The 24,911-nt window shown below is 48.1% G+C and overlaps 1 protein-coding gene across 1 annotated transcript in view; it reads right to left on the minus strand.

Moving 5' to 3' along the window:
• The window catches only part of LOC311149471 (arginine-glutamic acid dipeptide repeats protein-like), a gene marked incomplete at its 3' end in the record, with an annotated part of 351,192 nt that overhangs the window by 143,172 nt on the left and 183,109 nt on the right, over positions 1 to 24,911 (minus strand). Inside the window, exon 4 of the mRNA XM_084186666.1 lies at positions 24,571 to 24,641. Within this exon, the coding sequence (XP_084042792.1) occupies positions 24,571 to 24,641 (71 nt within the window). The remainder of the gene's footprint in view (positions 1 to 24,570; positions 24,642 to 24,911) is intronic.

Below are 24,911 nucleotides of genomic sequence, written 5' to 3' on the forward strand. Positions count from 1 at the left end.
CTCCCTCCCAGTGTTTCATTAGCCTCGGTTTACCTTCTAGAAAACCTCTTTCTATACCTCCCTCCCTCCCAGTGTTTCATTAGCCTCGGTTTACCTTCTAGAAAACCTCTTTCTATACCTCCCTCCCTCCCAGTGTTTCATTAGCCTCGGTTTACCTTCTAGAAAACCTCTTTCTATACCTCCCTCCCTCCCAGTGTTTCATTAGCCTCGGTTTACCTTCTAGAAAACCTCTTTCTATACCTCCCTCCCTCCCAGTGTTTCATTAGCCTCGGTTTACCTTCTAGAAAACCTCTTTCTATACCTCCCTCCCTCCCAGTGTTTCATTAGCCTCGGTTTACCTTCTAGAAAACCTCTTTCTATACCTCCCTCCCTCCCAGTGTTTCATTAGCCTCGGTTTACCTTCCTAGCTGTCTTTGTGATTTCCCACCACTGTATCTGTCAGGTCTTCTCCTGCAGTAGAAATCATTTGGGTCTGCTAACGCCAAGTGTTAATTTCACCCATAGTCGCTGTAAGCGTGTAAACATTGCTGCGGTGCGACCACGGTGGATTGGTTTTGGCACATCATCTTGTGTTATTAGCTTTTAATGCTGTTAAAATGTCAAACAAGTACACAAATAACAAATCACCAATGTCAGGACGAATCCAGTTTAGACAAATAACACTATCAGTAAATCCAAATACAATCTATGCGTATCTACACCACAAATATATTCTAAGAATGATATGTACAGCTGTAGCTCTATTAGAATGCTATGTACAGCTGTAGCTCTATTATAATGATATGTACAGCTGTAGCTCTATTAGAATGATATGTACAGCTGTAGATATATTAGAATGATATGTACAGCTGTAGCTCTATTAGAATGATATGTACAGCTGTAGCTCTATTAGAATGATATGTACAGCTGTAGCTCTATTAGAATGATATGTACAGCTGTAGATATATTAGAATGTACAGCTGTATATATATTAGAATGATATGTACAGCTGTAGATATATTAGAATGATATGTACAGCTGTAGATAGATTAGAATGATATGTACAGCTGTAGATAGATTAGAATGATATGTACAGCTGTAGATACAGTGCATTCGGAAAGTATTCAGACCACTTGAATTTTCCACATTTTGTTATGTTACAGCCTTATTCTAAAATTGATTAAATAAAAGTACTAATTAATCTACACACAACACCCCATAATGACTTTTTTTTTTTACACCTTATTTACATAAGTATTCAGACCCTTTGCTATGAGACTCCAAATTGAGCTCAGGTGCATCCTGTTTCCATTGATCATCCTTGAGATGTTTCAACAACTTGATTGGAGTCCACCTGTGGTAAATTCAATTGATTGGACATGATTTGGAAAGGCAGACACCTGTCTATATAAGGTCCCACAGTTGACAGTGCATGTCAGAGCATAAACCAAGCCACGAGGTCGAAGGAATTGTCCGTAGAGCTCAGAGACAGGATTGTTTCGAGGCACAGATCTGGGGAAGGGTACCAAAACATTTCTGCAGCATTGAAGGTCCCCAAGAACACAGTTGCCTCCATCATTCTTAAATGGAAGAAGTTTGGAACCACCAAGACTCTTCCTAGAGCTGGCCACCCGGCCAAACTGAGCAATCGGGGAGAAGGGCCTTGGTCAGGGAGGTGACCAAGAACCCGATGGCCACTCTGACAGAGCTGTAGATTTCCTCTGTGGAGATGGGAGAACCTTCCAGAAGGACAACCATCTCTGCAGCACTCCACTAATCAGGCCTTTATGGTAGAGCGGCCAGACGGGAGCCACTCCTCAGTAAAAGGCACATGACAGCCCGCTTGGAGTTTGCCAAAAGGCACCTAAAGACTCTCAGACCATGAGAAACAAGATTCTCTGGTCTGATGAAACCAAGATTGAACTCTTTGGCCTGAATGTCAAGCGTCACATCTGGAGGAAACCTGGCACCATCCCCACAGTGAAGCATGGTGGTGGCAGCATCATGCTGTGGTGATGTTTTTCAGCGGCAGGGACTGGGAGACTAGTCAGGATCGAGGGAAAGATGAACGGCGCAAAGTACAGAGAGATCCTTGATGAAAACCTGCTCCAGAGCGCTCAGGACCTCAGACTGGGGCGAAGGTTCACCTTCCAACAGGACAACGACCCTAAGCACACAGCCAAGACAACGCAGGAGTGGCTACGGGACAAGTCTCAGAATGTCCTTGAGTGGCCCAGCCAGAGCCCGGACTTGAACCCGATCGAACATCTCTGGAGAGACCTGAAAATAGCTGTGCAGCGACGCTCCCCATCCAACCTGACAGAGCTTGAGAGGATCTGCAGAGAAGAATGGGAGAAACTCCCCCAATACAGGGGTGCCAAGCTTGTAGCGTCATACCCAAGAAGACTCGATGCTGTAATCGCTGCCAAAGGTGCTTCAACAAAGTACTGAGTAAATGGTCTGAATACTTTATGTAAATGTGATTTCATTTTAGGATTTTTTATTAATTTGCTCAAAAATGTAAAAACCTGTTTGTGCTTTGTCATTATGGGGTATTGTGTGTAGATAGATGAGATAAAAAAAAGCGATTTAATCCATTTTAGAATAAGACTGTAACGTAACAAAATGTGGGAAACGTCAAGGGGTCTGAATACTTTCCAAATGTAGCTCAGCTGGTAGAGCACGGCGCTTGTAACGCCAAGGTAGTGGGTTCGATCCCCGGGACCACCCATACACAAAAAAATAAAATAATGTATGCACGCACGACTGTAAGTCGCTTTGGATAAAAGCGTCTGCTAAATGGCATATTATTATTATTATTATTTATTATTATTATTATTATAAAACCTGCTCCAGAGCGCCCAGGACCTCAGACTGGGGCGAAGGTTCACCTTCCAACAGGATAACAACCCTAAGCACACAGCCAAGACAACGCAGGAGTGGCGTCGGGACAAGTCTCTCAATGTCCTTGAGTGGCCCAGCCAGAGCCCGGACTCGAACCCGATTTAACATCTCTGGAGAGACCTGAAAATAGCTGTGCAGCGACGCTCCCCATCCAACCTGACAGAGCTTGAGAGGATCTGCAGAGAAGAATGGGAGAAACTCCCCAAATACAGGTGTGCCAAGCTTGTAGCGTCATACCCAAGAAGACTCGGAGGCTGTAATCGCTGCCAAAGGTGCTTCAACAAAGTACTGAGTAAAGGGTCTGAAAACTTAAGTAAATGTGATATTTCCGTTTTTTTTAATTTGCAAAGAATTCTAAAACCCTGTTTTCGCTTTGTCATTATGGGGTATTGTGTGTATCTTGATGAAGGAATAAAACAATGTAATCCATCTTAGAATAAGGCTGTAACGGTAACAAAATGTGGAAAAAGTCAAGGGGCCTGAATACCTTCCGTATGATCATCCTTAAGACTGCTATGTACAGATGTAGATATATTAGACTGAGCTACATGAAGAAGACGGTACATGAATACACAAGCTGAACACTCATCTGAAGTCTAATCACGCACGTAGACTCACACACACACACCAGAGACCCAACACTCAGCAGTCTCCTGCGTCGAGCCGCACAACGTTTTATCTTTAAAGAGAGGCAAACAGACTGCTATGTTTTCTTCTCTCTCAGATTTGTTGGGGGAAGAGACAAACCAAACATAACAAGATAGGCATTACCTGCTTGTCTTTTCTTTCTATCTGTTTATGGCAGTAGTATAGGCTACTATAGGCCCTAGCTCTTTAAGGAATACCTGGAATAGTATAAAGTGTGGTGTGGCAGAGGCAGTCATTGTACCAGGATAATGATAGTGTGTTGTTAATCACCAGGTCTCCTCCACCCAGCCCCCAGGGGTTAACACACTGAATTAAAAGGGTAGGGAGGCTTTGAAGTAGGCTAGTGTTCATGGCAACTCACATACAGACACCCAGACAGACAGACAGACAGACAGACAGACAGACAGACAGACAGACACCCAGACAGACAAACAGACACCCAGACAGACAGTCAGACAGACAGACAGACAGACAGACAGACAGACAGACAGACAGACATCCCCAGACAGACAGACACACCCAGACAGACAGACAGACAGACAGGGCTATTGGGTTGGTACTCTTTCAGACAGACAGACAGACAGGGCTATTGGGTTGGTACTCTAGCAGACAGACAGACAGACAGGGCTATTGGGTTGGTACTCTAGCAGACAGACAGACAGGGCTATTGGGTTGGTACTCTAGCAGACAGACAGACAGGGCTATTGGGTTGGTACTCTAGCAGACAGACAGACAGGGCTATTGGGTTGGTACTCTAGCAGACAGACAGACAGGGCTATTGGGTTGGTACTCTAGCAGACAGACAGACAGGGCTATTGGGTTGGTACTCTAGCAGACAGACAGACAGACAGGGCTATTGGGTTGGTACTCTAGCAGACAGACAGACAGGGCTATTGGGTTGGTACTCTAGCAGACAGACAGACAGACAGGGCTATTGGGTTGGTACTCTAGCAGACAGACAGACAGACAGGGCTATTGGGTTGGTACTCTAGCAGACAGACAGACAGGGCTATTGGGTTGGTACTCTAGCAGACAGACAGACAGACAGGGCTATTGGGTTGGTACTCTAGCAGACAGACAGACAGGGCTATTGGGTTGGTACTCTAGCAGACAGACAGACAGACAGGGCTATTGGGTTGGTACTCTAGCAGACAGACAGACAGGGCTATTGGGTTGGTACTCTAGCAGACAGACAGACAGGGCTATTGGGTTGGTACTCTAGCAGACAGACAGACAGGGCTATTGGGTTGGTACTCTAGCAGACAGACAGACAGGGCTATTGGGTTGGTACTCTAGCAGACAGACAGACAGGGCTATTGGGTTGGTACTCTAGCAGACAGACAGACAGGGCTATTGGGTTGGTACTCTAGCAGACAGACAGACAGACAGGGCTATTGGGTTGGTACTCTAGCAGCCAGACAGACAGACAGGGCTATTGGGTTGGTACTCTAGCAGACAGACAGACAGACAGGGCTATTGGGTTGGTACTCTAGCAGACAGACAAACAGACAGGGCTATTGGGTTGGTACTCTAGCAGACAGACAGACAGACAGGGCTATTGGGTTGGTACTCTAGCAGACAGACAGACAGGGCTATTGGGTTGGTACTCTAGCAGACAGACAGACAGACAGGGCTATTGGGTTGGTACTCTAGCAGACAGACAGACAGACAGACAGGGCTATTGGGTTGGTACTCTAGCAGACAGACAGACAGACAGACAGGGCTATTGGGTTGGTACTCTAGCAGACAGACAGACAGACAGACAGGGCTATTGGGTTGGTACTCTAGCAGACAGACAGACAGACAGGGCTATTGGGTTGGTACTCTAGCAGACAGACAGACAGGGTTATTGGGTTGGTACTCTAGCAGACAGACAGACAGACAGGGCTATTGGGTTGGTACTCTAGCAGACAGACAGACAGACAGGGCTATTGGGTTGGTACTCTAGCAGACAGACAGACAGACAGGGCTATTGGGTTGGTACTCTAGCAGACAGACAGACAGACAGGGCTATTGGGTTGGTACTCTAGCAGACAGACAGACAGACAGGGCTATTGGGTTGGTACTCTAGCAGACAGACAGACAGGGCTATTGGGTTGGTACTCTAGCAGACAGACAGACAGGGCTATTGGGTTGGTACTCTAGCAGACAGACAGACAGGGCTATTGGGTTGGTACTCTAGCAGACAGACAGACAGGGCTATTGGGTTGGTACTCTAGCAGACAGACAGACAGGGCTATTGGGTTGGTACTCTAGCAGACAGACAGACAGGGCTATTGGGTTGGTACTCTAGCAGACAGACAGACAGACAGGGCTATTGGGTTGGTACTCTAGCAGACAGACAGACAGGGCTATTGGGTTGGTACTCTAGCAGACAGACAGACAGGGCTATTGGGTTGGTACTCTAGCAGACAGACAGACAGGGCTATTGGGTTGGTACTCTAGCAGACAGACAGACAGGGCTATTGGGTTGGTACTCTAGCAGACAGACAGACAGGGCTATTGGGTTGGTACTCTAGCAGACAGACAGACAGGGCTATTGGGTTGGTACTCTAGCAGACAGACAGACAGGGCTATTGGGTTGGTACTCTAGCAGACAGACAGACAGGGCTATTGGGTTGGTACTCTAGCAGACAGACAGACAGACAGACAGGGCTATTGGGTTGGTACTCTAGCAGACAGACAGACAGGGCTATTGGGTTGGTACTCTAGCAGACAGACAGACAGACAGACAGGGCTATTGGGTTGGTACTCTAGCAGACAGACAGACAGACAGACAGGGCTATTGGGTTGGTACTCTAGCAGACAGACAGACAGACAGGGCTATTGGGTTGGTACTCTAGCAGACAGACAGACAGGGCTATTGGGTTGGTACTCTAGCAGACAGACAGACAGGGCTATTGGGTTGGTACTCTAGCAGACAGACAGACAGGGCTATTGGGTTGGTACTCTAGCAGACAGACAGACAGGGCTATTGGGTTGGTACTCTAGCAGACAGACAGACAGGGCTATTGGGTTGGTACTCTAGCAGACAGACAGACAGACAGACAGACAGGGCTATTGGGTTGGTACTCTAGCAGACAGACAGACAGGGCTATTGGGTTGGTACTCTAGCAGACAGACAGACAGACAGGGCTATTGGGTTGGTACTCTAGCAGACAGACAGACAGACAGGGCTATTGGGTTGGTACTCTAGCAGACAGACAGACAGACAGGGCTATTGGGTTGGTACTCTAGCAGACAGACAGACAGACAGGGCTATTGGGTTGGTACTCTAGCAGACAGACAGACAGACAGGGCTATTGGGTTGGTACTCTAGCAGACAGACAGACAGACAGACAGGGCTATTGGGTTGGTACTCTAGCAGACAGACAGACAGGGCTATTGGGTTGGTACTCTAGCAGACAGACAGACAGACAGGGCTATTGGGTTGGTACTCTAGCAGACAGACAGACAGACAGGGCTATTGGGTTGGTACTCTAGCAGACAGACAGACAGACAGGGCTATTGGGTTGGTACTCTAGCAGACAGACAGACAGGGCTATTGGGTTGGTACTCTAGCAGACAGACAGACAGGGCTATTGGGTTGGTACTCTAGCAGACAGACATACAGGGCTATTGGGTTGGTACTCTAGCAGACAGACAGACAGGGCTATTGGGTTGGTACTCTAGCAGACAGACAGACAGACAGGGCTATTGGGTTGGTACTCTAGCAGACAGACAGACAGACAGGGCTATTGGGTTGGTACTCTAGCAGACAGACAGACAGACAGGGCTATTGGGTTGGTACTCTAGCAGACAGACAGACAGACAGGGCTATTGGGTTGGTACTCTAGCAGACAGACAGACAGGGCTATTGGGTTGGTACTCTAGCAGACAGACAGACAGACAGACAGGGCTATTGGGTTGGTACTCTAGCAGACAGACAGACAGACAGACAGGGCTATTGGGTTGGTACTCTAGCAGACAGACAGACAGACAGACAGGGCTATTGGGTTGGTACTCTAGCAGACAGACAGACAGACAGGGCTATTGGGTTGGTACTCTAGCAGACAGACAGACAGGGCTATTGGGTTGGTACTCTAGCAGACAGACAGACAGGGCTATTGGGTTGGTACTCTAGCAGACAGACAGACAGGGCTATTGGGTTGGTACTCTAGCAGACAGACAGACAGGGCTATTGGGTTGGTACTCTAGCAGACAGACAGACAGACAGACAGGGCTATTGGGTTGGTACTCTAGCAGACAGACAGACAGGGCTATTGGGTTGGTACTCTAGCAGACAGACAGACATGGGCTATTGGGTTGGTACTCTAGCAGACAGACAGACAGACAGGGCTATTGGGTTGGTACTCTAGCAGACAGACAGACAGACAGGGCTATTGGGTTGGTACTCTAGCAGACAGACAGACAGACAGGGCTATTGGGTTGGTACTCTAGCAGACAGACAGACAGACAGGGCTATTGGGTTGGTACTCTAGCAGACAGACAGACAGACAGGGCTATTGGGTTGGTACTCTAGCAGACAGACAGACAGGGCTATTGGGTTGGTACTCTAGCAGACAGACAGACAGGGCTATTGGGTTGGTACTCTAGCAGACAGACAGACAGGGCTATTGGGTTGGTACTCTAGCAGACAGACAGACAGACAGGGCTATTGGGTTGGTACTCTAGCAGACAGACAGACAGACAGGGCTATTGGGTTGGTACTCTAGCAGACAGACAGACAGACAGACAGGGCTATTGGGTTGGTACTCTAGCAGACAGACAGACAGACAGACAGGGCTATTGGGTTGGTACTCTAGCAGACAGACAGACAGGGCTATTGGGTTGGTACTCTAGCAGACAGACAGACAGGGCTATTGGGTTGGTACTCTTTCAGACAGACAGACAGACAGGGCTATTGGGTTGGTACTCTAGCAGACAGACAGACAGACAGGGCTATTGGGTTGGTACTCTAGCAGACAGACAGACAGGGCTATTGGGTTGGTACTCTAGCAGACAGACAGACAGACAGGGCTATTGGGTTGGTACTCTAGCAGTAGTCTCCTCTCCCCTCTTTCTAGGATCAGCCATCTTGGTTTGTGTCTGTGTTTTACGCTCTCCTTCCCATCATTGGCCATTAGGATCTCAGGAAATTAAATATTACCCTCAACAGCATATTGTGTGAATGTAATATTAAAGGAAAATATATGTTTGAGTCAGCCCACCCCGCCTGTCTGTGTGTGAACAGGAACCTGACACTAAATACATTTAGTGTGGATTGGTCAAGCTTTAATAGGATTGGTCCTGCTCTGACATGGACTGCTAATTTTACCTCCCTCCCCTTCCCTTCCTCCCATCTCCTCTCTCCACTCCCCCTCCCCCCTCCTCTTCCTCCACCCTCCCCTCCCCTCCTCTCCTCCATCTATCCCTTCTCCCCTTCCCTCTCGGTCATGGCACCTTCACTCGTTTCCACCCCTTCTCTATTTATCCCCTCCTCTTCATCCCTCCCCTCCCTCCCCCCTCCTCCTCCTCCCTTCTCCCCTCCCCTCTCCTCGTTTCCACCCCTTCTCTATTTATCCCCTCCTCTTCATCCCTCCCCTCCCTCCCCCCTCCTCCTCCTCCCTTCTCCCCTCCCCTCTCCTCGTTTCCACCCCTTCTCTATTTATCCCCTCCACTTCCTCCCCTCTCCTCCTCATTATCCTTACTACCCACCTCTTGTTCTATTTTTCCCTTCCTTCCGTCCACCCCTCCCATTTCTCTATTTGTAAGTGTTTCTGTAGTGTTTGCTGGTTTCAGTGGAGAGAGAGAGAGAGACATCCATGTACAACGTAAAACACCAAATAATGCATGCAGAGCAGAATTAGGCCTATGCCCGCTAATTATCCAAATCCAGAAAATAGCCGTTAAATTCTACAACCACCTAAAAGGAAGTGATTCCCAAACCTTCCATAACAAAGCCATCACCTAGAGAGATGAACCTGGAGAAGAGTCCCCTAAGCAAGCTGCCCCTGGGGCTCTGTTCACAAACACAAACAGAGCCCCAGGACAGCAACACAATTAGACCCAACCAAATCATGAGAAAACGAAAATATAATTATTTGACACATTGGAAAGAATTAACAAAAGAACAGAGCAAACTAGAATGCTATTTGGCCCTAAACAGAGAGTACACAGTGGCAGAATACCTGACACTGACTGACCCAAACTTAAGGAAAGCTTTGACTATGTACAGACTCAGCGAGCATAGCCTTGCTATTGAGAGGCCGCCATAGGCAGACCTGGCTCTCAAGAGAAGACAGGCCATGTGCACACTGTCTCTCTCCCTCCCTCCCTCCCTCCCTCGCTCTATTGAACAACACATGGTGCAAATTAAATCTCTCCAAACCTCTCACAGGAAAGGAGGAGGGAAAGGGGGAGGAGGGAAAGGGGGAGGAATGGGTCAGAGAAGAGATAGCTGAAATTTAAGGGATTGTTCTGAGGCTTGAGAAACGCGTCCAGCTTGTACCTCTAACAGTCCATTAGAATGACCAATGCCCCCATCCACACGGACACGAGCGATCACAGAATGGTTTGACCATAATTAAAAGACGTAAACCATATGCCCTGGGCCGTCTCAGTCACCAGATCTCAACCCAATTGAACACTTACGGGAGATTCTGGAGCGGCGCCTGAGGCAGCGTTTTCCACCACCGTCAACAAAACACCAAATTATGGGATTTCTCGTGGAAGAATGGTGTCGCATCCCCTCCAATAGAGTTCCAGACACTTGTAGAATCTATGCCGAGGTGCATTGAAGCTGTTCTGGCTCGTGGTGGCCCAACGCCCTGTTAAGACACTATGTTGGTGGGTTTTTTTTGGCAGTCACCTGTACAAGGACCAGTCAGTCCAGTAGTAGTCGGAACTAATATTGTAAGTGACGTAAAGGAGCATTGCAGCTCCCTGTCCTATTGAACGTAACGGTTCAATTTATAGGATGACTGTAATGCCCTTCTCATCTAAAGGTTAATAACTCAATATAGTTTTATCATATCTTCTCATTTAAAAGTTAATATCTCTATATAGCTTTATCACATTTCATCTCATCTAAAATACCTCAATATACACTACCGGTCAAAAGGTTTAGAACACCTACTCATTAAAGGGTTTTTTCTTTATTTTTACTATTTTCTACATTGTAGAATAATAGTGAAGACATCAAAAGTATGAAATAACACATATGGAATCATGTAGTAACCCAAAAAGTGTTAAGCAAATCAAAATACACTGCTCAGAAAAATAAAGGGAACACTTAAACAACACATCCTAGATCTGAATGAATGAAATAATCTTATTAAATACTTTTTTCTTTACATAGTTGAATGTGCTGACAACAAAATCACACAAAAATGATCAATGGAAATCAAATTTATCAACCCATGGAGGTCTGGATTTGGAGTCACTCTCAAAATTAAAGTGGAAAACCACACTACAGGCTGATCCAACTTTGATGTAATGTCCTCAAAACAAGTCAAAATGAGGCTCAGTAGTCCATGTGCCTGTATGACCTCCCTACAACGCCTGGGCATGCTCCTGATGAGGTGGCGGATGGTCTCCTGAGGGATCTCCTCCCAGACCTGGACTAAAGCATCCGCCAACTCCTGGACAGTCTGTGGTGCAACGTGGCGTTGGTGGATGGAGCGAGACATGATGTCCCAGATGTGCTCAATTGGATTCAGGTCTGGGGAACGGGCGGGCCAGTCCATAGCATCAATGCCTTCCTCTTGCAGGAACTGCTGACACACTCCAGCCACATGAGGTCTAGCATTGTCTTGCATTAGGAGGAACCCAGGGCCAACCGCACCAGCATATGGTCTCACAAGGGGTCTGAGGATCTCATCTCGGTACCTAATGGCAGTCAGGCTTCCTCTGGCGAGCACATGGAGGGCTGTGCGGCCCCCCAAAGAAATGCCACCCCACACCATGACTGACCCAACGCCAAACCGGTCATGCTGGAGGATGTTGCAGGCAGCAGAACGTTCTCCACTGCGTCTCCAGACTCTGTCACATCTGTCACGTGTTCAGTGTGAACCTGCTTTCATCTGTGAAGAGCACAGGGCGCCAGTGGCGAATTTGCCAATCTTGGTGTTCTCTGGCAAATGCCAAACGTCCTGCACGGTGTTGGGCTGTAAGCACAACCCCCACCTGTGGACGTCGGGCCCTCATACCACCCTCATGGAGTCTGTTTCTGACCGTTTCAGCAGACACATGCACATTTGTGGCCTGCTGGAGGTCATTTTGCAGGGCTCTGGCAGTGCTCCTCCTGCTCCTCCTTGCACAAAGGCGGAGGTAGCGGTCCTGCTGCTGGGTTGTTGCCCTCCTACGGCCTCCTCCACGTCTCCTGATGTACTGGCCTGTCTCCTGGTAGCGCCTCCATGCTCTGGACACTACGCTGACAGACACAGCAAACCTTCTTGCCACAGCTCGCATTGATGTGCCATCCTGGATGAGCTGCACTACCTGAGCCACTTGTGTGGGTTGTAGACTCCGTCTCATGCTACCACTAGAGTGAAAGCACAGAAGATAGCCCTATTTGGTAAAAGACCAAGTCCATATTATGGCAAGAACAGATCAAATAAGCAAAGAGAAACGACAGTCCATTATTACTTTAAGACATGAAGGTCAGTCAATATGGAACATTTCAAGAACTTTGAAAGTTTCTTCAAGTGTAGTCGCAAAAAACATCAAGCGCTATGATGAAACTGGCTCTCATGAGGACCGCCACAGGAATGGAAGACCCAGAGTTACCTCTGCTGCAGAGGATAAGTTCATTAGAGTTACCAGCCTCAGAAATTGAAGCCCAAATAAATGCTTCACAGAGTTCAAGTAACAGACAAATCTAATCATCAACTGTTCAGAGGAGACTGTGGGAATCAGGCCTCCATGGTCGAATTGTTGCAAAGAAACCACTACTAAAGGACACCAATAATAAGAAGAGACCTGCTTGTGCCAAGAAACACGAGCAATGGACATTAGACCGGTGGAAATGTGTCCTTTGGTCTGGAGTCCAAATTGGAGATTTTTGGTTCCAACCGCCGTGTCTTTGTGAGACTCAGAGTAGGTGAACGGATGACAAGAAGGCACATGTACCATGTCAGATACAGAGTTGAAATATATTCAATTTTTGAGTTTGCATCCCAATATTACACATCACAGAAGACTGAAACATAACAAAACGGTTTGACATAGAAACAGGATTTTCGGCATTAAAAAATAAATAATGTTTATTAATTATGAGAAATATTAATAACATTCCATCCATGAGGCCACTGGGTCATTTGACTGCAGGAAAGGACTACCACGGTGTCGTGTGAGACTGGGCTGGAAACGATCATTCACCATGAAATCGCTTTCATAGTGTGCATGATAGGAAACACACACACACCCATCCTCTACTGTCTGGCGGCGTGCTGATAAATCTATGCCACAATGCATGCTGGGACTGGAGGTGAGTCGTGAGGCGGCCATTATTAAAATCGCTGGGCAGCAGGCGGCACACGGACACACGTCCGAGACGACTTCACACACAGGCGAGAGGACGGAGAGGAAGAGCGAGAGAGGGCGAGAGGGGGAGCAGGCGTTACAGGGGAAAGTTCATGATTTAATGTGTGGTCCTGTCTGTAACAGAGGGGTCCTGTACTGGGAGGAGGAGAAAGGAGGGAAGGAGAGAGAGAGTGATTGTCTGTCTGTCCGTCCGTGTAAGCTCCCTGTACAGTCAGTGACTTCCTCTCCTTGTCCTCTCTATGCCTCTCTGTCCGAACTGAACAACCCAGACTCTCTCACACACACCAGCCTCCACCTGAGAATGTCCTCTTAGCACAGCACAGGTCAGGGTTTAGAACTGCCTCTGAATGTCACCACCACCACCACATCATGAAAGGGACAGTTTATTGATCCCAGCCTCTGTCCCCTCCTCCCCTAGTACATCACTTCTGTTTGAATACGCTGGCTGCCTGTCCACGCCGCCATTTTAGACTTCAGAGGACGCTCTCGCTCCCTCTCCGTCTGCCTGTCTCTTTTTCTATACAAGGCCAATCTAGTATTTTAAAAAGGTGAGCAAGGGGGTAATGTCAGAGGAGTTTAAAGGAACCCTGCTCTAGTTCCTGGTCTGGCCACACATACGGTCATCAGCGTCAGCCTTGTTGCAGTAATTATCTGGGCACTGCCGCTGCTGCAGAATGATGGCATTTAAATGCCAAATGGCAGCGAGGGCGTGTATAATATCTTAGCTTTATGGCTTGTTGCTTTTTGCTGGGCTGGCTGCCCAGTTGGACTAACGGAGGTTGCAGTGCGTGTCAGACACAGCTGCTGGAGTAGGGTGGTAGAGAGAATGAGGTGAGAGAGATGTGTCCAGCTTGTACGGTGTCTCTGGTCCCTCTTCGCTTCGTCTCTGGTCCCTCTTCGCCTCGTCTCTGGTCACTCTTCACCTCGTCTCTGGTCTCTCTTCACCTCGTCTCTGGTCTCTCTTCACCTCATCTCTGGTCCCTCTTCGCCTCGTCTCTGGTCACTCTTCACCTCGTCTCTGGTCTCTCTTCACCTCATCTCTGGTCTCTCTTCACCTCGTCTCTGGTCTCTCTTCGCCTCGTCTCTGGTCTCTCGTCTCTCTTCACCTCGTCTCTGGTCTCTCTTCGCCTCGTCTCTGGTCTCTCTTCGCCTCGTCTCTGGTCTCTCGTCTCTCTTCACCTCATCTCTGGTCTCTCTTCACCTCGTCTCTGGTCTCTCTTCACCTCGTCTCTGGTCTCTCGTCTCTCTTCACCTCGTCTCTCGTCTCTCTTCACCTCGTCTCTGGTCTCTCTTCACCTCGTCTCTGGTCTCTCTTCACCTCGTCTCTGGTCTCTCGTCTCTCTTCACCTCGTCTCTGGTCTCTCTTCGCCTCGTCTCTGGTCTCTCTTCGCCTCGTCTCTGGTCTCTCGTCTCTCTTCACCTCATCTCTGGTCTCTCTTCACCTCGTCTCTGGTCTCTCTTCACCTCGTCTCTGGTCTCTCGTCTCTCTTCACCTCGTCTCTCGTCTCTCTTCACCTCGTCTCTGGTCTCTCTTCGCCTCGTCTCTGGTCTCTCTTCACCTCGTCTCTGGTCTCTCTTCGACTCGTCTCTGGTCTCTCTTCACCTCGTCTCTGGTCTCTCTTCGTCTCGTCTCTGGTCTCTGGTCTCTCTTCACCTCGTCTCTCGTCTCTCTTCGCCTCGTCTCTGGTCTCTCTTCACCTCGTCTCTCGTCTCTCTTCACCTCGTCTCTGGTCTCTCTTCACCTCGTCTCTGGTCCCTCTTCACCTCATCTCTGGTCTCTCTTCGACTCGTCTCTGGTCCCTCTTCACCTCGTCTCTGGTCTCTCGTCTCTCTTCACCTCGTCTCTGGTCTCTCGTCTCTCTTCGCCTCGTCTCTGGTCTCTCGTCTCTCTTCGCCTCGTCTCTGGTCTCTCTTCGCCTCGTCTCTCGTCTCTCTTCGCCTCGTCTCTGGTCTCTCTTCGCCTCGTCTCTCGTCTCTCTTCGCCTCGTCTCTGGTCTCTCGTCTCTCTTCGCCTCGTCTCTGGTCTCTCGTCTCTCTTCGCCTCGTCTCTGGTCTCTCTTCGCCTCGTCTCTGGTCTCTCTTCACCTCGTCTCTGGTCTCTCTTCACCTCATCTCTGGTCTCTCTTCGACTCGTCTCTGGTCTCTCTTCACCTCGTCTCTGGTCTCTCTTCACCTCGTCTCTGGTCTCTGGTCTCTCTTCACCTCATCTCTGGTCTCTCTTCACCTCGTCTCTGGTCTCTCTTCGACTCGTCTCTGGTCCCTCTTCGCCTCGTCTCTGGTCTCTCGTCTCTCTTCACCTCGTCTCTGGTCTCTCTTCACCTCGTCTCTGGTCTCTCTTCACCTCATCTCTGGTCTCTCTTCGCCTCGTCTCTGGTCTCTCGTCTCTCTTCACCTCATCTCTGGTCTCTCGTCTCTCTTCACCTCGTCTCTGGTCTCTCTTCGACTCGTCTCTGGTCTCTCTTCACCTCATCTCTGGTCTCTCTTCACCTCATCTCTGGTCTCTCTTCGACTCGTCTCTGGTCCCTCTTCACCTTGTTTCTAATCTCTCTGGAAGAGGGTTCTGCAGCCCCTCATTCACACACACACACACAATGAGACTAAAAGTGGGGATGTGTTGTTTCACACACGTGCAGATGGTTGTTCGTTCATTACCGATGAGAGAGAGCGGGGACAGAACGAGAGAGAGAGACGAGAACAGGGTACAAATGCCTCTCTCTCTCTCTCTCTCTCCCTACTTCTGTTAGAGCGAGACCTCGAAGCCACTTCATCAAGCTGTGTTGATATTGGTGTGTGTGCTTATTGCCTGCTTTTTTTTCTCTCTCGCTCTGATTAAAGCTCTGCTGCTAAGGGGCGCTGGGCGTCAAAATCACATCGATTTCTTTCTAACTTATGGGCAAATCACGATATACAACTCGATTTTTTTAACGTTCTCTCTAAATAAGCTTTTTTGCACAATTAAAGTTCAATACCAGGGGTTGGAACCGGTTCAGAGAACAGAACAGAAAAACATACAATATTTTTTTGAGGAACAGAACCAGAACCGAGAATGAAAGTGGATGGAGCGAGACATGATGTCCCAGATGTGCTCAATTGGATTCAGGTCTGGGGAACGGGCGGGCCAGTCCATAGCAAACAATGCCTTCCTCTTGCAGGAACTGCTGACACACTCCAGCCACATGAGGTCTAGCATTGTCTTGCATTAGGAGGAACCCAGGGCCAACCGCACCAGCATATGGTCTCACAAGGGGTCTGAGGATCTCATCTCGGTACCTAATGGCAGTCAGGCTACCTCTGGCAGACAGTGTGGTGAAGAAGGCGCAACAGAGCCTCTTCAACCTCAGGAGGCTGAAGAAATTCGGGTTGGCACCTAAAACCCTCACAAAATTTTACAGATGCACAATTGAGAGCATCCTGTCGGGCTGTATCACCGCCTGGTACGGCAACTGCACCGCCCGCAACCGCAGGGCTCTCCAGAGGGTGGTGCGGTCGGCCGAACGCATTACCAGGGGCAAACTTCCCGCCCTCCAAGACACATACAGCACCCGATGTCACAGGAAGGCCAAAAAGATAATCAAGGACATCAACCACCCGAGCCACTGCCTGTTCACCCCGCTATCATCCAGAAGGCGAGGTCAGTACCGGTGCATCAAATCTAGGACTGAGAAAATGAAAAACAGCTTCTATCTCAAGGCCATCAGACTGTTAAATAGCCATCACTAGCACATTAGAGGCTGCTGCTGCCTATTGAAATCACTGGCCACTTTAAAAAATGGAACACTAGTCACTTTAATAATGTTTACATATCTTGCACTACTCATCTCATATGTATATACTGCATTCTATTCTATAATATTTTACTGTATCTTAGTCCATGCCGCTCTGTCATTGCTTGTCCATATATGTATATATTTTTTAAATTCCATTCCTTACTAGTTTTTTGTGAATTGGGTATATGTTGTGAAACTGTTAGATTGTTAGATATTACTGCACTGTCGAAGCTAGAATGAAGAAGAAGAATAGTATATGTACAGCAATAGTTAAATACGACAGGCCTTGACTAGAATACAGTATATACATATGAAATTTATAAAACAGTATGTAAATATTATTTAAACATTATTAAAGTGACCAGCGTTCCATGACTATGTACATAGGGCAGCAGCCTCTAATGTGCAGGGTTGAGTAACCAGGTGGTAGCTGGCTAGTGACTAAAGTTCAGGGCTGTGTACTGGGCGGAGGCCGGCTAGTGATGGCTATTTAACAGTCTGATGGCCTTCAGATAGAAGCTGTTTTTCAGTCTCTCGGTTCCACCTTTGATGCACCTGTACTGACCTTTTGTTGACGTTGAGGGAGAGGTTATTTTCCTGGCACCACTCCGCCAGGGCCCTCACCTCCTCCCTGTAGGCTGTCTAGTCATCGTCGGCAATCAGGCCTACCACTGTTGTGTCGTCTGAGTTGGAGACGTTCTTGGCCACACAGTCTTAGGTGAACAGGGGAGTACAGGAGGGGGCTGAACACGCACCCTTGTGGGGCCCCTGTGTTGAGGATCAGCGTAGTGGAGGTGTAGTTGCCTACCTTCACCACCTGGGGGCTGTCCGTCAGGAAGTCCAGAACCCAGTTGCACAGGGCGGGGTTCAGACCCAGGGCCTCGAGCTTAATGATGAGCTTGGAGGGTACTATGGTGTTGAATGCTGAGCTGTAGTCAATGAACAGCATTCTTACATAGGTATTGGGCGGCAGGTAGCTTAGTGGTTAAGAGCGTAGTGCCAGTAACCGAAAGGTTGAAAAATCTGTAGATGTGCCCTTGAGCAAGGCACTTAACCCTAATTGCTCCTGTAAGTCGCTCTGGATAAGAACGTCTGCTAAATGACGTAAATGTAAAATGTATTCTTCTTGTCCAGATGGGATAGGGCAGTGTGCAGTGTGATGGCAGTTGCGTCATCCATGGATATTTTGGGGCAGTATGCAAATTGCAGTGGGTCTATTGTGTTTGGCAAGGTGGAGGTGAAATTATTCTTGACTAGTCTCTCAAAGCACTTCATGATGACAGAAGTGAGTGCTACGGGGCGATAGTCATTTAGTTCAGTTACCTTCGCTTTCTCAGGTACAGGAACAATGGTGGCCATCTTGAAGCATGTGGGGACAGCAGACTGGGATAGGGAGAAATTGGATATGTCCGTAAACACTCCATCCAGCTGGTCTGCGCATGCTCTGAGGACGCAGCTAGGGATGAGGTCAGGGCCGGCAGCCTTGCGAGGGTTAACACGCTTAAATGTTAAACTCACGTCGGCCACGGAGAACGAGAGCTCAAAGTCCACTGGAGCGTCGGCAGCCCGTGTCAGCGGCACTGTGTTATCCTCGAAGCGGGCGAAGAAGGTGTTTAGCTTGTCCGTGAGCAAGACGTCGGTGTCCTTGACGTGGCTGGTTTTCCGATTGTAGTCCGTGATTGTCTGGAGTCCGTGCACTGTACGTCTCGTGTCTGAGCCATTGAATTGTGACTCCTCTTTGTCTCTGTACTGATGTTTCGCCTGTTTGATTGCCTTACGGAGGGCATAACTGGACTGTTTGTCCTCAACCATATTCCCAGTCACCTCGCCGTGGTTAAATGTGGTGGTTTGCGCTTTCAGTTTTGCGCGAACGCTGCCTTCTATCCACAGAGTTGGGTTTGGATAGGTTTTAATCGTCACGGTGGGAACAACAACCCCTATACACTTCCTGATGAACTCAGTAACCATGTCAGCGTATAGGTCAATGTCATTCTCAGAGGCAACCCGGAATGTATCCCAGTCCGCGTGATCAAAACAATCTTGAAGATTTGCTTTACTAAAGTCCCCAGCTACAATAAATGCAGCCTCAGGATATGCGGTTTCCAGTTTGCACAAAGTCCAGTGTTGTTCCTTGAGGGCCGTCGTGGTGTCGGCTTGAGGGGGGGGGGATATACAAGGCTGTGGTGATGACCGAAGAGAATTCTCTCGGGAGGTAAAATGCGGTCGGCATTTGATTATGAGGTATTCTAAATCGGGTGAACAAAAGGACTTGAGTTCCTGTCCGTTACCACAATCACACCATGAGTAGTTAATCATGAAACATACACCTCTACCTTTTAGTTTTTTCCTGGAGAGTTCTTTATTCCTGTCTGTGCGACGTACTGATAACCCAGCTGTATGGACGGGGCCAGTATATCCGGAGAGAGCCATGATTCTGTGAAACAGAGTATGTTACAGTCTCTGATGTCTCTCCGGAAGGAGATCCTCGCCCTGAGCTCGTCTACTTTATTGTCCAGGGACTGAATATTAGCGAGTAATATACTCGGAAGGGGTGGATGGTGTGCACACCTCCTGAGTCGGACTAAAATTCCATTCCGAATACCTCTTCTCCGCCAGCAGCGTCTTGGAGCAGTCTCTGGGATAAGTGGAATTGCCTCGGGGGATATGAACAAAGGGTCCAATTCAGGAAAGTGGTATTTCTGGTCGAGTTGCAAGTGAGGTATTGCTGCTCTAATATCCAAGTTATTTCCGGCAGTCTGTACTAGTGCATTCTGGGCGTTCTGAGCAAATAATATGAGAAGTAACTCACACAAAAAAAAAAAAAAAAAAATACTGAAAAGTTGCTTAGGAGGCATGAACAGGGCGACCATGTCTATGGGCTCCATATTGTATAAGTTACTCCAGTTTTAGATCTGGTCTGTTCTAAATGTTGGGAGTTAAGTACTCCTCCATTACAGTAAAACAATACTAAAACATGTCTCAATGTGTTTCAGTGTCCGTATGACCGGTTCTGTCGGACCAAACCTCAAATGCAAATAGCGAGTTGAAGCTGCTTGTCGTCAGAGAGGAAGAAGTGATCTTTTCTTCTTTGCTGTTGTGAGTGGCAGGGGTTGGCGTCTCTGTGGAGGGGGGAAGGTGCAGCACAGCACAGGAGGAGCGAAGACGACGAGCTCATAAAATCCTTGACTCTCGCGATACAGGCATTTGGAACACTGTCCAGCCCTACAAGACAGACAAACTCCCTCCTACAGACTCTCACGATACAGGCATTTGAAACACTGTCCAGCCCTACAAGACAGACACACTCCCTCCTACAGACCACCTCACACACAAACACAAACACACACCCACACACAGACAGTACACACACACACACACAGCTCCTTCACCCATGAACCGTGTGACCCCAGCAGTGACCTCCCATCATCATCCTGATTGGTAGCCGGGCCCCTCAAAACACAGCTCAGAGAGAGAGAGGAGCCTCATGTTCATACAGAGGGGGGGGGGGGGGGAGAGTGCTTCATTTGGACATTTCATCTCTGTCATCAATGGAGTCTCTGGGTTTTAAACCTCTGGAACTAGCAAGAGCACTGGCTGGAGATGGTGGATGGAGCAGTAGTGGAAACCAAGCCAGAGCCAACTGACTGACTGTTACAGCTGTCAAATACAGTGACCCTGAAGTGCAAAGAGGTGTGTGCCAAGAAAACAAAGTTTAGCATAGACCCTCTGATGAACCAGCCCTTTTAAAAAGTGCTTCTTCATTAAATGCATTGAAGTCTCAGATGAATGTCTCCTGTTGCATTTAACACAAATCAATCTCTGGACATCAGCTAGCAACACTAAAGATGCTCATACAGTGCATTTGGAAAGTATTCAGACCCCTTGACGTTTTCCCACATTTTGTTACGTTACAGTCTTATTCTAAAATGGATTACATCGTTTTTTTTATATCATCTATCTACACACAATACCCCATAATGACAAAGCAAAAACTGGTTTTTACATTTTTGAGCAAATTAATAAAAAATCCTAAAATGAAATCACATTTACATAAAGTATTCAGACCATTTACTCAGTACTTTGTTGAAGCATCTTTGGCAGCGATTACAGCCTCCAAGTCTTCTTGGGTATGACGCTACAAGCTTGGCACCCCTGTATTGGGGGAGTTTCTCCCATTCTTCTCTGCAGATCCTCTCAAGCTCTGTCAGGTTGGATGGGGAGCGTCGCTGCACAGCTATTTTCAGGTCTCTCCAGAGATGTTCGATCGGGTTCAAGTCCGGGCTCTGGCTGGGCCACTCAAGGACATTCAGAGACTTGTCCCGTAGCCACTCCTGCGTTGTCTTGGCTGTGTGCTTAGGGTCGTTGTCCTGTTGGAAGGTGAACCGTCGCCCCAGTCTGAGGTCCTGAGCGCTCTGGAGCAGGTTTTCATCAAGGATCTCTCTGTACTTTGCGCCGTTCATCTTTCCCTCGATCCTGACTAGTCTCCCAGTCCCTGCCGCTGAAAAACATCCCCACAGTATGATGCTGCCACCATCATGCTTCACCGTAGGGATGGTGCCAGGTTTCTTCCAGACGTGACGCTTGGCATTCAGGCCAAATAGTTCAATCTTGGTTTCATCAGACCAGAGAATCTTGTTTCTCATGGTCTGAGAGTCTTTAGGTGCCTTTTTGTAAACTCCAAGTGGGCTGTCATGTGCCATTTACTGAGGAGAGGCTTCCGTCTGGCCACTTTACCATAAAGGCCTGATTGGTGGAGTACTGCAGAGATGGTTGTCTTTCTGGAAGGTTCTCCCATCTCCACAGAGGAACTCTGGAGGTCTGTCAGAGTGACCATTGGGTTCTTGGTCACCTCCCTGATCAAGGCCCTTCTCCTCCCACGATTGCTCAGTTTGGCCGGGCGGCCAGCTCTAGGAAGAGTCTTGGTGGTTCCAAACTTCTTCCATTTAAGAATGATGGAGGCCACTGTGTTGTTGGGAACCTTCAATGCTGCAGACATTTTTTGGTACCCTTCTCCAGATCTATGCCTCGACACAATCTTGTCTCGGCGCTCTACGGACAATTCCTTCGACGTCATGGCTTGGTTTTTGCTCGGACATTATCAACTGTGGGACATTATATAGAAAGGAGTGTGCCTTTCCAAATCATGGCAACATTTTTGAATTTACCACAGGTGGACTCCAATCAAGTTGTAGAAACATCTCAAGGATGTTCAATGGAAACAGGATGCACCTGAGCTCAATTTCGAGTCTCAAATCAAAGGGTCTGAATACTTATATTGAATTATGTAAATAAGGTATATATTATTATTTTTAAATACATTTCTAAAAACCTGTTTCTGCTTTGTCATTATGGGGTATTGTGTGTAGATTGATGAGGAAAATGTTTTATTTAATCCATTTTAGAATAAAGCTGTAACGTAACAAAACGTGGAAAAAGGGAAGGGGTCTGAATACTTTCCAAAGGCACTGTATACACACACATATATATACACAAATACATACACACACACACACACACACACACACACACACACACACACACACACACACAAGCACCATGGCTTTTTATAGGCGGCATGCTTCTCAGACAGCCACACATTTTCTAGGTAACTGAGAAAGAAACATCAATCCACATCTAAATATCGACATTACACGTCACTATTCTACTCGCCAGGAAAATAACTCCAGGAGTTCCCCTGTCTGTTTCCCCTGTCTGTTTCCCCTGTCTGTTTCCCCTGTCTGTTTCCCCTGTCTGTTTCCCCTGTCTGTTTCCCCTGTCTGTTTCCCCTGTCTGTTTCCCCTGTCTGTTTCCCCTGTCTGTTTCCCCTGTCTGTTTCCCCTGTCTGTTTCCCTGTCTGTTTCCCTGTCTGTTCCCCTGTCTGTTTCCCCTGTCTGTTTCCCCTGTCTGTTTCCCCTGTTTCCCCTCTGTTTCCCCTGTCTGTTTCCCCTGTCTGTTTCCCCTGTCTGTTTCCCCTCTGTTTCCCCTGTCTGTTTCCTCTCTGCCATTAAAGTCCAGTATCACCTACTGTAACATGAAAAACCACAACATTACAGAGAACATTGGACTAAAATACCAAAAAATATCAACAGAAAGATATAATAGGATAGTATTATAAATAAAATAAAAAAACACTAGGAAAGTGTTAAGACACTAGAATCAACAGTATCATCAGTTCTTATACAGGGGGGTCAGTTGTTCCCTATTCAATTCAATTTAAAACTACACACAATGAGAGACGGCACTCTGCGTCCACATACTTTCATTCCCACCTGCCTCCCATACGACAGAGAAAACGTGGCAGTCTGCATATACACTGAGTACACCAAACATTAAGAACACCTTCCTAATATTGAGTTGCACACACCCCTTTTGCCCTCAGAACGGTCTCAGTTCGTCGGGGCATGGGCTCTACAAGGTATTGAAAGCGTTCTACAGGGATGCTGGCCCCACGTTGACGCCAATGCTTCACACACAGTTGTGTCAAGTTGGCTGGATGTCCTTTGGGTGGTGGACCGTTCTTGATACACACGGGAAACTGTTGAGCGTGAAAAAACCCAGCAACATTGCAGTTCTTGACACACTCAAACCGGTGCGCCTGGCACCTACTACCAAAACCCTGTTCAAAGGCACTTAAATCTTGTGTTGCCCATTCATCCTCTGAATGGCACACATACACAGTCCATGTCTCAATTGTCTCAAGACTTAAAAATCCTCCTTTAACCTGTCTCCTCCCCCCATCTACACTGATTGAAGTGTCATCAGTAAGGCATCAGAGCTTTCACCTGGATTCACCTGGTCAGTCTCATTGAAAGAGCAGGTGTTCCTAATGTTTTGTACACTCAGTATATAGGAATGTAGAAATAGAACATCCACATCAAAGAGCTGTTTGAAGAGCCTTTACCACCAGGCCAGGGCCAGGGTTATAGTGCCAGGGTTATAGGGCCAGGGTTATAGGGCCAGGGCCAGGGTTATAGGGCCAGAACCAGGGTTATAGGACCAGGGCCAGGGTTATAGTGCCAGGGTTATAGGGCCAGGGTTATAGGGCCAGGACCAGGGTTATAGGGCCAGGGTTATAGGGCCAGGACCAGGGTTATAGGGCCAGGACCAGGGTTATAGGACCAGGGTTATAGGGCCAGGGTTATAGGGCCAGGACCAGGGTTATAGGGCCAGGACCAGGGTTATAGGGCCCGGGTTATAGGGCCAGGGCCAGGGTTATAGGACCAGGGTTATAGGGCCAGGGTTATAGGGCCAGGGTTATAGGGCCAGGACCAGGGTTATAGGGCCAGGGTTATAGGGCCAGGGCCAGGGTTATAGGGCCAGGACCAGGGTTATAGGGCCAGGACCAGGGTAATAGGGCCAGGACCAGGGTTATAGGGCCAGGACCAGGGTTATAGGGCCAGGACCAGGGTTATAGGGCCAGGACCAGGGTTATAAGGCCAAGGTTATAGGGCCAGGACCAGGGTTACAGGGCCAGGACCAGGGTTATAGGGCCAGGACCAGGGTTATAAAGCCAGGACCAGGGTTATAGGGCCAGGACCAGGGTTATAGGGCCAGGACCAGGGATATAGGACGATGGTTATAGGGCCAGGGATATAGGGCCAGGGTTAGTGTTAGGAGGACCAGGTAGGTATTTTGTTCTAGCAAGAGAAGGAACAGCCTTCTACTGTGATCAGTACCCACCAGCAGTCAGATTCTCAGTGTGTTTCATGCTTTAGGACAGAGGAAGGAAAAGGCTAGTAGTACTCACCAGTTTAAAATCCTGAATGCTACATATGAAGTAGGGCGTGTTGGGCCTGCGGCTCTCCATATATACACAATCTGAACGAGAGAGAGAGAGAGAGAGAGTTAGAGGGTGATAGACAGATACACAGATAGACAGGCAGGCAGACTGACAGCTAGACAGACAAGCAGACAGACAGACAGACACACAGACAGACAGACGTGGCGGCAGGTAGCCTAGCGGTTAAGAGCACTGGGCTAGTAACCAAAAGGTCGCTGGTTCAAACCCTAATTGCTCCTGTATGTCGCTCTGGTCTGCTAAATTAGTCAAATGTAAATGTATACACAGGAAGACAGACAGATACACAG

The sequence above is a fragment of the Coregonus lavaretus genome (assembly GCF_964263955.1).
Source record: "Coregonus lavaretus genome assembly, chromosome: 22".
Classification (NCBI taxonomy): domain Eukaryota; kingdom Metazoa; phylum Chordata; class Actinopteri; order Salmoniformes; family Salmonidae; genus Coregonus; species Coregonus lavaretus.